General features: G+C 41.0%; 1 protein-coding gene across 5 annotated transcripts in view; it reads right to left on the bottom strand.

Moving 5' to 3' along the window:
• fubp3 (far upstream element (FUSE) binding protein 3) overlaps nucleotides 1–12,795 on the bottom strand; it is a 127,297-nt gene that overhangs the window by 61,428 nt on the left and 53,074 nt on the right. For all 5 annotated transcript variants that reach the window (XM_080212434.1, XM_080212436.1, XM_080212437.1 and 2 more), the window contains exons 7-10: nucleotides 12,502–12,667; nucleotides 9,067–9,165; nucleotides 3,100–3,198; nucleotides 1,249–1,351 (exon numbers count right to left, since the gene is read on the bottom strand). In XM_080212434.1, coding sequence (XP_080068560.1) covers nucleotides 1,249–1,351; nucleotides 3,100–3,198; nucleotides 9,067–9,165; nucleotides 12,502–12,667 — 467 coding nt within the window. The remainder of the gene's footprint in view (nucleotides 1–1,248; nucleotides 1,352–3,099; nucleotides 3,199–9,066; nucleotides 9,166–12,501; nucleotides 12,668–12,795) is intronic.

Raw genomic sequence — 12,795 nt, 5'->3', positions numbered from 1 at the left:
AGGCATAATAGCCTGAGCATTTGCTTTAAACTCAAATTTCCAGTGAACTCTGAAATGGACTTTGCCTGACCAGTTTCAATTAGCCCAATGCAGTTATGCAATTCTGCAATGTGTGTTTGGAAATCCTCCCTCTGACAAAGAATGACACAATAGAGAAAGACCATTCAGCCCACCACACCTGTGCCTGCACTTCAAAGGAATTGGCACATTCTCCCCATGTCTGTGTGGATTTCCTCTGGGTGCTCCAGTTTGTTCCCACAGTCCAAAGATGCGTGGTTAGGTGGACTGGCCATGCTAAAGTGCCCCTTGTTGTCAGGGGGACTAGCTAGGGTAAATGCATGGAGTTACGGGGATAAAGTTTAAGTGGGATTGTGGTTGGCGCAGACTCGATGGGCCAAATGGCATCCTTCTGCACTGTAGGGATTTGAAGATTCTAAGCTATTCAACTTCAAAATCTGCCAAAAGGATTTCAGTGATTCAACTTTGTTTATTCATTCGTGGGATGTGGGTGTTGCTGGCTGACTAGCAGTTAATACCCTTCCCTAGTTGCCCTTGGAGAGCAGTTGAGAGTCAACCACATTGTTGTGGCTCTGCAGTCACAGAGAGACCAGATTAGGTAAAGATGACAGATTTCCTTCCCTAAAGGACATTCGTGAACCAGATGGGTTTTTGCGACAACTGACAATGGTTTCATGGTCATTAGTAGATTAATTCCACATTTTTAATTGTATTCAGATTCCACCATCTGCAGTGGTGGGATTCAAACCCGGATCCCCAGAACATCAGTTGAGTTTCTGGATTAATAGTCTAACGATAATACCACTAGGCTATCACCTCCTCCTAAAATTATGCCAAGTAGTCACTTTTCAGACTCCTACATGTCTGCCATTTTTAGGATTGTATACTATCTGGTAAAGGACATTCAGTAGTAAAGCAATTGGGATTTATCTGCATAATATTTTCGTCTAATACCAGTAGGATGGAAATCAGTGATCGGTTATGGTAGAACAAGCAATCATATGTCATCGGAGTGACTGTTCTTTTTCTTAATTTTTTTTGATTTACTTGCATCTAACTGCAACGTTTGGCTTCAAATTGGACGCGTTCAAAGAATATGGGTACAAGAATGATTGGAGTTGCTCTGAGCTGGGCAGTGCAAAAAAATGAGGGGAAATTGACATACAATAAGAGCTGCACTAAAATCAAAACTGAATGGGCCTCTTCTGTACACATACCAAGTCTCCTTACCTGGTTTAAACTGAATTCTAACGCCAGCATCATTTTGAATTTTTTTTATCATTTCGCCATTTCTTCCTATTACAATACCAACAGCAAACCTAGGCACAGCAACCTGGAGGTGAGAGAAAACAGAACATTTTAATTCCACACACATTCTTATGCATTTTATGCATTAAGGCCTTTACAGATGTTTATCACATCAACTCAACCAATTTACTCCGAACAACAGAGTCTCTGTTTTGAGAATTTTTATTAATCCTACAGAACCAGTTGGCTCTCGACAGGTCAACTCATCGAACTGTTCCTTCATAAAACTTCATGAACTAACTGTGACGAGCAATATGCCAGTGTTACAGGATCCAACATCTAACTTGTAGGATTTTAATCCAACTCCAACAGATGGGTAGTATCTATTTTCCACTTCCATTCTCAAGGAGGGAGTCCTTGCTGAACTACAGTTCCATCAAGAAACAGGCAGTTTTCCCACTTGACTATTCATAGGTTCATAAGATATATGCTCTTCATCCCTATTATCCTGCCTTCTCCCCATAACCCTTCAACCTATTACCAATTAAAAATCTAACTCCTCCTTAAAAGTACTCACTGTTCCAGCATCCACTGCATTTTGGGGTAGTGAATTCCACAGATTCACGCCTTTTGGGAGTAGTTTCTCCTCAACTGTTTTAAATTTGCGACCGCTTATCCATGACCTCTTGTCCTAGAATGCCCACCAACGGAAGCATCTGTTCCACGTCTACTTTATCCATACCTATTATTTGGTATACCTCAATTTGATCTCCCCACACCCTTCTAAATTCCAGTGAGCATAGGCCTAAACTGTTCAATCTGTCTTCATATGACGAACCCCTCATCGCTGGAATCAATCTTGTGAACCTCCTCTGAACTACCCCCAATGTCACTACATCTTTCCTCAAATAAGGGGACCAAAACTGTGCACAATGCTCCAGGTGGCTTCACCATTGTCTTGTATAGTTGCAACAATACTTCCTTACTTTTGTACTCTATTCCTTTAGCTATAAATGGCAACATTCCATTCGCTTTCTTTATTATCTGCTGTACCTGCAGTCTAGTTTTCTGTGACTCATGAATGAGGACACCCAGATCTCTCTGCATGACAGTAATGAGTAAGGCCATTGTTCAACCTTGGGGCATACCAAACAAGCCCCATTCTGTCCTTAACCTGACATCCACTTCAAGCACTGGTTTGAGATCGGGAGTAGGAATGCTGCCAATTTTCCACTCATTATCTCAAGGTGCGATTAATGCTTCCACTGGCAAAAGATTAGCTCAACACAGACTAGAAATTGCACATTGGATCTAGCTGGTTTAAATAGTTTAGATATACACCAAATACCCTTTCCAGAGCTACTGGGGGCCTCAAGGCTGGGCTGAAAAATATTCAAAATATTGTGCAGAATTCTCAAACAAAAATATCTCTAACAGTTAAACCTATTAGCCAGATTGAGATTAATTGAAGTATGAGAGAACACCAGCTGTTTAAGTGCATTTAAATCTACATTGATGGGAATAATCCAAAATATGCATCCTAAATGTATTCCAATCGTGTGCCATGGTTACACTTAACAGACATCAGAGGTGAATGGTCGCTCCTGCAACCTAGAGTGCAGACATTATAATCTGGACAAATTTGAATAAATTTATCGGCATGAAAGATCCAACTCATGCCAACAGGTAAAAACAACAGTTTCATATCTAATGAAGCAATATAAGCACAGCGTGTTCCATGACGAATGATGCAATGCAACTGAAAATCTGCCCAACCATCAGTTGAAAGCAGTAAAAGTCTATTACAACTTCAACATAAACAGAAGTACTCACATCTACACTATTTCCTCCCATTCTGGAACCAAATTCATTCCGCCTGAAGTCACCTTGATCTTTATCTCTGATTATTTCCAACACCATTTCTTTTGCTTGCTGAGAGTGGGAAGGAAAGGCAGAGAGGGGAAACAAGATTACTAGAGAGTTTCAATCATCCACACAGGCACCATGCTGTGCATAACCAAATCATGGCGTAAACATTAATTGCAACTTTCAACATTGTACTGTGATTGAAAATATTCAAAAATTCATTTATGCCACCAGTGCTAAACAAAGATAGAATTATCAAACCACGTAGAGAACATGAGAGCTCTCATTTGCATTTTCAGTGCAGGAAGAGCACAAATCAGCTCAGTGAATTACAACCCACTCATTGCTTCCCTCCAAACCCATGATCATTTCCATCTAAAAGGACGAGGGCAACAGATACATGGGAACGCCACCACCTACAAGTTCCCCTCCAAGCCCCCCTCCAAGCCAATCACTATCTTGACTTGGAAATATAGCGCCGTTCCTTCGCAGTCGCTGAGCAAACTCCTGGAATTCCCTCCCTAATGGCATTGCGGATCAACCCATAGCACGTGAACTGCAGCGATTCAAGACTCACCTGAAGCAGGGACACTCTGAAAGCTTGTGCTACCAAATAAACGTGTTGGAGTTTAACCTGGTGTTGTGAGACTTCTTACTGCAGTTCAAGGAGGCAGCTCACCACCACCTTCTCAAGGGCATCTAAGGATGGGCAATAAATGCTGGCCAGCCACAGATGCCCATGTCCCACGAATGAATTTTTAAAAAAATACACGTTGTTGATCTTTGTCAGAGCAGATTGAAGCAGAAGACTCCAAAGGAAGCACCGAGCAAGGCATGTTGCTCACAATAACAACAGATGATCAGAAATGAAATAGCTCCCCAGATCACAATCGGCAATTAAACATCCCAGGATATCAAACTTTCAGAACTGGGAGCCAATATGGGTGGGATGAAGAAAATATTTCATAAAACTAGAATATCTGATTTTAAATACAGAAATGGTCCAGAACAGAATGGCTTTGGATTGAGACAAGGAATAAGCAAGAGTTCCAATCACAATACTGGGCCTGTATTATACAATGCTGACTAGTGCAAAGGAAACTGACTTTTGCGGGCAGATTAGAACCATAGATGTAGAAGATCTTAATTCTTAAAAAAAAGGGCAGATGAAGAAAACATGAGGTGGAAAAGGAAAATCTCTGCCATATGCTCAGAACTGATTTTAGTCAGTATGTTGTTTCAACCAGGAGGAAGCTCCACTTGGGACATGGTTCTAGATAAAGGAGTGGGTCCAGTACGAGCTCTTTAAGGTAGGCAAACATTTAAACCAACATAATAGTAACACAATTAGGTTTGAAGTGTTCATAGAAAAGGTAAAAGGAAAGTTAAGGCCACAGGCTGAAGAAGTTTAAGCAAGAAAGAAAGAAAGAAAGTGGCCAATAGAATCAGAGATTGGCATTGGAAATTAAAAGCAGCGATGGGAAATTGTGCAGGGCTCTGGTCAGACCATGCATTCTACACCATGCCACCCTGGATTAGAGGCAGCACGGAGAACAGCCAAAGGGATGAACAACATCAGAGCCAAGACAGGCCTTTTCATGAAGGGTCTGAGGGATGGTGACATCGTGAGGTTTATAAACCAACAAAGCAAAGGCAAATCCAAAGACTTGCGAGCTAAATTTCAAGAGAGACACCAGTTCAAAGTAATAAAGAACAAGTTTAGTACTGAAATCAAAGGTGGCTCTTCACACAGTAAGTAACACGTACAATGAACTCCTGGATACAACACTAAAGACAAAGAGCCATTTAACAGATAACGGTACATCATAAATGAAGAATTTGAGTCTTTCAGATGAAGGAAGATGAGCTGAATGTCATTCTTCAATCAAATATCTGGAGTCAGGATCACCAGAAAGGAGAATGCAAAGAGTAGCTGGAAAACTGCAGTTTCGTGACTAAAAAGATATTGTGTGAGCTGTTTAATTTGGGGTCAATTATTTTCTATATACATCAATTAACTATGGAGTTGAAGGAACACTGAAATTTGATGATGTCAAGCAATAAAGTTGGCATCATAAACTGCAAGTAGGGTTATGAATACAGCAGGACATAAAAGGCAAATAAGGTCAAATTAAAATGGCATTCATTAGCAGGTGCAGACCTAAACAATTGTTAACCTGTTTTACCATTCAGTACAATTATGGCCGATCTTTGTCCTCAACTCACTTTCTCATCCATTCATCATATCCTTTGATTCACTGACATATCAAAAACCCCTCTCAGCTTAACTATATTCAATGATGGTGCATCCACAATCAGGGTAGAGAATTCCAAATATACACAATCCTCAGTGAAGAAAATTCAGCCCTAAATGACTGGCTCCCACCCTTAGACTGCTCTAGTGTCTTAGATACCCCAGCCAGAGGAAGGAACCTCTATCTTCCCCCACATGCTGGGGCAACATGGTGGCACAGTGGTTGGCACTGCTGCTCATAGCACCAGGGGCCTGGGTTCAATTCCCAGCCTGGGTCACTGCCTGGGTGAATTCTGCACATTCTCCCAGTGTGGATTTTCTCCAGATGCTCTGGTTTCCCTCCCACAGTCCAAAAGGCATGTTGGTTAGGTGCACTGGCCATTCCAAATTCTCCTGCAGTGTACCCGAACAGGCGGAGTGTGCTGACTAGGGGATTTTCTCAGTAACTTCATTTCAGTGTTAATGAAAGCCTACTTGTGACACTAATAAATAAACTTAAAAAAGAAAGTCAAGCCCCCTCAGGATCTTGTGTACATCAATGAGATCACCTTTTGTTCTTCTGAAGTCCACAGAGCAATGGCCCAATTTACATCTCATCCCTGGGACCAATTGTGCAAACATTCACTATAGTGCCTTACAGTATTTCTTTCCTTTGATACAAAGGACCAAAACTGCACAACAGTACCACAGCTGGGTTCTCCCAAAAACTCCATTTGTTTGTAGTGAAATTTCCTTATTCTTGTACTCTAATGTTCTTTCAATGAAGGCCAACATGCTATTCATCTTCCTAAGCTTGCCATACCTGCATGCTAACTTTGTGTCTCTTGTACAAGTACACTCAAGTATTCCTAAACATTGAGAAGTTTCATGCCTTTTAAAACATTCCTATTCTTACTATCAAAGTGAATACCCTCACACTCCCCCACATTATAATCCATCTGTCACCTTACTGCCCTTTCAGTTAACCTATCCATACATCCTAGCAGTCTCTGTCCTCACAACTTACATTCCCACCTAGCTTTGTATTGACAGAAAACGTAGATATACTACTCTTAGCTTCTTTATATGACTCATTGACATAGACTGTAAACAGCTGAGGCCCCGGACTGATCTTTGCAGAACCCCACTAGTTAGTCTCCCAACTTGAAAAATCCCACTTATCCCTTGTCTGTGCTTCCTATCCATTAACCAAATCCACACGCATGCTAATATATTATGCCCAACTTCATGATTCCTTATTCTGAGTATTAAACTTTTGTGGGCACCTTATCAAACATCCTTGAAATACAAGTGAACTTCATCTTCCTTTATTTATCCTATCAATTACATCAATGCAAGATGAATAAATTTGGCAAGAAAAACTTTTATAAATCCATGGTGACTTTCTCTGGTCAAACTATGATCAGAAAAATGTGAATTAATACATTTTGAAAGAAACAATACTACTGAAATGGTTGAGAATTTAAACAGAATGGAGGAACCTCTGTAAATCCACACGCAGATCATTAACAGTGTCAGCACAAGCAGATATGGCCAGAAAAAAAGCTAAACAAAACTTCTGGTTTTGTTAATCTACAGACTTGAGTACAAACTCAAGGAACCAATGAATTAGTCAGACCTAAGCAGGACAACTATGAAGAGAGATTAAATATTAGACTTTTGGCACTAGGAGGTTGCCCAGATTTCAAGGCCTTCAAGATGCGGTTATGGTACGGATTGATTTTTTAAAAGTTTATTAGTCACAAGTAGGCTTACATCAGCACTGCAACAAAGTTAGCTGAAAATCCCCTAGTTGCCACACTCTGGCGCGCCTGTTCAGGTACAGGTGAAGGAGAACTTAGCATGGCCAATGAACTAATCAGCATGTCTTTTGGAGTGTGGGAGGAAACCAGAGCACCCGAAGGAAACCCACACAGACACAAGGAGAATGTGCAAACTCCACACATACAGTGATCCAAGCCAAGAATTGAACCCCTGTCCCTGGCGACACAGCAGCTCTAACCACTATGCCCGGTGATTGCTTCCACAGATTGGTGAGACTGCTAAAGGGCAGAAATGTAAGATCGATAAATAATTAGGGACACAGGAAAGATTGGTTAAGTATCCTTTATCTAAATCCTATGGGGCTGATTGTGTTTTAGTATTCAGATATTTTCAATCTGCGGAATCACATATGTACAGTAAGCCTAGGTCTACTTGCATTTCATTGTCTAAGCTAGCTATGGTCTACAACATGAGGTTGTTTCTCCATTCACCAACACACATATCCTACGTTTTACTAGCTAACACTTATTACTCAGTGTAATATATTACACTGATTTATTAACATACAAATTAACTGCATAATCTTTCAAAGAGAGTTTGGTTTTTGGGTGTGTTTGTGTGCATGGAAAAAGGATTTTTGACCTGCAATTTCTTTGGAGGACAGCTAATACGTAACATGTAAAACTACTTGCCACAAGACGTTCAGACAGAATCCGTCAATTCTTTTATAGAGGAATTTAGGTGGCTGCTTTTAAAAGGCAAATTGAAGCAGAGGAAAACATAGAAACTAGAAGGAATAGGCCATTCAGCCCTTCGAGCCTGCTCCGTCATTCATTTTGATTATGGCTGGTCATCAAATTCAATATCCTGATCCTGCTTCTCCCCTCAACACCCCCATCCCTCCCAAACCTTTAGCCTCAAGGGTTGTATATAATTTCTTCCTGAAATTGCACAATATTTTGGCCTCAATTATTTTGTGGTAGTGAATTCCACACATTCACAACTCAGCCCTAAAGGTTTACCCCTTATCCTCAAACTATGACCCCAGTTCAGTACTCCCCCACATTCTTTTGGAATCTACCTTGTCTAAACCTGTTAGAATTTAAGTTTCTATGAGATTCCCTTTCACTCTAAATTCCAAAAACTATAATCCTAACTGACTTAGTCTCTCCTCATATGACAGACACCTTCCCAGGAATCAGCCTGGTAAAGTAGAATTAGATGTGTGATACAGGTATAGGAAAAAAAAAGTGTACAGCTGATACAATCTCAGTATCAAGAGAAGCAACCTCTTTGGTCTATGTACCTGTAGCCTGTCCAGGGTGCTTGAGGGGGACTGGCAACATATCTTTCTATGTCAGAGGACTTTTGTGCTTGCTTGCGTGCAATGTACCAACAGCTATGTAGTGCGTACAGAGGAACATAGTGGAGGAGTATGGGGAAATTCCATGCAAAATAATTTCCAGTCACTTCCATAGATACAATTTGGGAATAAAAAAAGATAAAGGACATTGCATTTATGCCAACATATCAAGCTATCTTTTCAGCTGCTGAGCCACCTAGGTTTGCCATTCTGCACCAAGTTCAGATTTTCAGTCTCTACAGTTTTGTTCATACCAACCTGGCATGAGAAATAAAACTATGCCTACTCTCCCAGAACTCTGGCACCTTGCTTGCCAAGTGGAAAGCAAAGTTAGCACTGACATGATGAACTGGTAAGCAAATTAGAAATGGCACTGGCTATCAACGAAAACAAAGTCAGTGTGCCCCTGAACACACAACACAGACTGCATGTCAAGTTAGACAAACATGATTTTAATGTGTGTTTACCAAGGTACACTGGGATAAATTACACAGAAATCATGAGCTAATCAGCTCTTTTGTTATCTCAATGAAGGATATGGAGGTCATCTCACCTGTACTTTGTAAGGATCTCCTGTAATCCGCAGTGGTTTGTCTGCACCTGTGGGAAGTGGTCCATCCTGAATCATTATCATTTTTACACCAGTTCTCTCCTGAAGAAGAGGGAAAAAAGGATCATGTTCCAACATGTAGACACTAACTCTCTAGCAATCGGGTTAACACAAAAATTTAACACATTTGTTTGGCCCAGTCACCTAATTAGCTTTAGCCAGGGCTGCTTACGTTTCTGATTATGAACCTTTTGATCTTCAACAACAGAAATCTACCCTCTAAGGGCCAGAGTTGTTCAGGATTTAAGGGATAGGTAAACTGAACACTATCTGCCATGAAAGGAAATGCAATTGTCATTAGAAGTGATCACTGAATAGGTAACTTCCCAGTAGAGGATTGCTGAGAAGTGCACAGGTGAACTTATGAAGTTTCATGATGTGCCTAAATAGCTACAGTAAAATTCAGCTCAATGTACCAAATTATGCGATATGGTTTGCATACATCAACTATATCATAGTTTCTACTCTGACCGAACACTATTCAAATTATGTGCACCAATTTTCCCACAAGACAAATTCAAGGATTGTGAATATTCAGTGTTGTTTCAATCACAAAACTTAACAGTTACGTTTCTTGCACTGGCACAAAGTACATTCTCCTGGTTCTATTCATGCTGTCTACAAATTGTATTTTCAAACAAAATAAATAAGTTAGCATTGACACCCTCTCCTCAAGAGGGCTTCTTTTGCATACTTATAGTTTTTGGACAGCCTCAAACAAGTCAGGCGAAGTTTAGTTGTACAAATACTCACACTTAAGCTAAGACTGTCTCATCCTCAGGCATTCAGCTGACAATTGCACTCTCAAAACTCATGTTTGCAAAGATTGAGATGGCACCCAGCATCTCGAGCTGGGTTACTAAATTTGTATTTCCATTTCGGGGCTGTTAAAATGGGACATTATTTGGGTTGCCAGTGGTTCCCCTTCCCTTTGCCTGGCTTCCCACTGAAAATGCTGACCAGAGCATCCTGCAAGCCAGGGCACGTACAATGCAGCGTGCATGCTTCTTGGAACAATGGAGAAGAGAAGAAGGCAGAGTCTTTGGAACACTCTGTCCCAGAGAGCAGAGGAAGTAGGATCAGTAAATATTTTTAAGGCAGAGGGAGACAGATTCTTGACTAACAAATGTTATCAGGGGTAGGAAGGAAAGTGGAGTTGAGGCCACAACCAGGTCAGCCATGATCTTATTGAATGACAGAGCAGTTCAAGTGCTGAATGGCCTATGCCTGCTCCTATTTCGGGTGCTTGTGAAGTTAAGTCCATTTGGAAGGGCTCCCCACTTCAGAAATTTTTGAAACAAATACTGAAAGGCATATTTGAATGAAGCAATGAGGCACAAGGCCCATTTTTAACCCTACCTTAAGATTTTCCTTTAATGTCACCAGCCTTATTTGTACCTGTCCAAAGGATCCTCATTGCACAAGAATACAATAACACTGCATTCTTCCAATACGAATGTATATTTGTAACTATTGCAAGGATAATAAAGACTGCTCAGCAATAATTAGACTGGAAGTCTGTAACCTCACACTCAGGAAAACTCTCAAGTTCCAAGCAGATATTAGTGAGCAATCTGGCTGGAGCACCTTCAGATATCCACAGCTGTGAAGAGTAAGCTGCAAGTGAACCCATTTTGTATGGCTCATTCAGTACAGGAGCAGGGATGTCTTGCTTCAATTATACAGCGCCTTCCTTGGTGAGGCCACTCCTGGAATAGGGCATGCAGTTTAGGCCTCCTTGTCTAAGGAAGAATGTGCTTGATCTGGGGAGCGTGCAGTGAAGGTTTACCACACTGATTCCAGGGATGCCGAGACTGAGGTATGAGGAGAAACTGAGGCAGTCAGGATTATGTTCGCTGGAGTTCAGAAGAATTAGTGGGAATCTCAAAAAATCTACAAAATTCTAACAGGACTAGACAGGGTGGATACAGGAAGGATGTTACTAATGGTGGGGGAGTCTAGAACCAGGGGTTGGAATCTGAGGATTAAGGGTAAACCATTTAGGATTGAGATGAAGGGAAATTTCTTCAACCAGAGGCTGGTGAGCCTGTGGAAACCTCTACCATTGAAAGAAGTTGAGGCCAAAACACTATGTTTTCATGGAGGAGTTGGATGTAGCTTTTGATTTTAATTCCTTCATGGGATATGGGTGACGCCAGTTGGCCAGCATTTACTGCTATCTCTAATTGCCCTTGGAGGGCAGCTGAGAGTCAGCCACACTGTTGTGGCTCTGGAGTCACCTGTAGGCCAGACCAGTTAAGGAGACAGATTTCCTTCCCTAAAGGACATTAGTGAACCAGATGGGTTTTTCTGATAATCTACAATAGTTTCATGGTCATCCGTCGATTCTTAATTCCAAATATTTTTTGCTAAATTCAAATTCCACCACCTGCCGTGGCAGGATTCAAACCCATTTCAAGGCAGCATAATAGTTTCTGTCAATGTCTGATCAATTAAATTGTTAGGGATTATTCTTAAGGGAAACAGGTGGTGTATTTGAATACATATGTCACTAGAGGATAGGTGGGACACTGGGTGGGAGTGAGGAGTGCTAAAAATGAATTAAGTCAATGAAATCCCTCAGCAAGGAAAGCTTCTGTGCCTCACTTTTGACTTCAACTAGTGTGGATCCTGGTAAAAGTTGGTGCATCAACTTCCCAAATTTTGTGCACTGGAAATATTTCAAAAAGCAGATGTTAAGCGTTCTACCAAACACAGGCCGGGTTCAAAGAATACTTGAACATATCACTGGTAACTTACTGGGAATACATCACTCATGAAAGCAATTTGAATTTAAAACATTGCAAATTAAAAACTTATTCATATAATTTAACTTCCTGCTAACACATCAGTGCCAATGCACCGAAGCAACTTTGATCACAACACTGAATGGACTCTCATCGGGACCGGAAATGTTAGCTCTATTCCCTCAGTAAGAAGTCTCTCAACACCAGGTTAAAGTCCAACAGGTTTATTTGATAGCATAAGCCACAAGCTTTCAGAGCACTGCCCCTTCAGTGAAGGCTTCTTACTGTGCTTTACCACAGTCCAACGCTGGCATCTCCACATCATGGCTATTCTCTCTCCACAGATGTTGCCAGACCTGCTGAGATTTTCCAGCACTTTCTGCTTTTATTTCAGATTCCTAGCATCTGCAGTACTTTGCTGTTATATTACTGTACAAATGAATTCAGAACAGCAGGTAACTGTCCGAATACATCAGTCTATCTAGAATGGCTGGACACAGTAGAGGAAGGTTGGACCAGTAAAGTGCTGGGTTCAATAACTTTCCAGATACTGAGATCACAAAATCTATTTGCAACAATGAAAGATGTGAAATAAAAGTGACTCCACCATATTGTCACCGGTTTCTCTTACCTGCAGTTGCTTAATTGTTTCCCCTCCTTTACCGATGACGAGACCTACTTTGCTAGCTGGGATTTGGATTTCCTGTATAGCGCTGTTGGAGCTATCAATGTCATTGTGAAAACCAGGTCCGTTCCGACACCGATCCACAATCTGTCCTAGGAGTCTTTTTGCTTCTCTGATTAATAAACATCATGGTGATCAGACAAATCAGTCTTGAAAGGCCAGAACTATACAATTCAAACAATTTTGCATGACTGAATTAACTAAATTACATTCAACAAAATACTCCACAGGAATGTCATA

Source organism: Carcharhinus amblyrhynchos, chromosome 25 (genome assembly GCF_965287045.1).
Source record: "Carcharhinus amblyrhynchos chromosome 25, sCarAmb.v2.hapA, whole genome shotgun sequence".
Lineage (NCBI taxonomy): Eukaryota > Metazoa > Chordata > Chondrichthyes > Carcharhiniformes > Carcharhinidae > Carcharhinus > Carcharhinus amblyrhynchos.
Note: the sequence above shows the minus strand (reverse complement) of the source record. Positions and strands in the feature narration are given on the sequence as shown.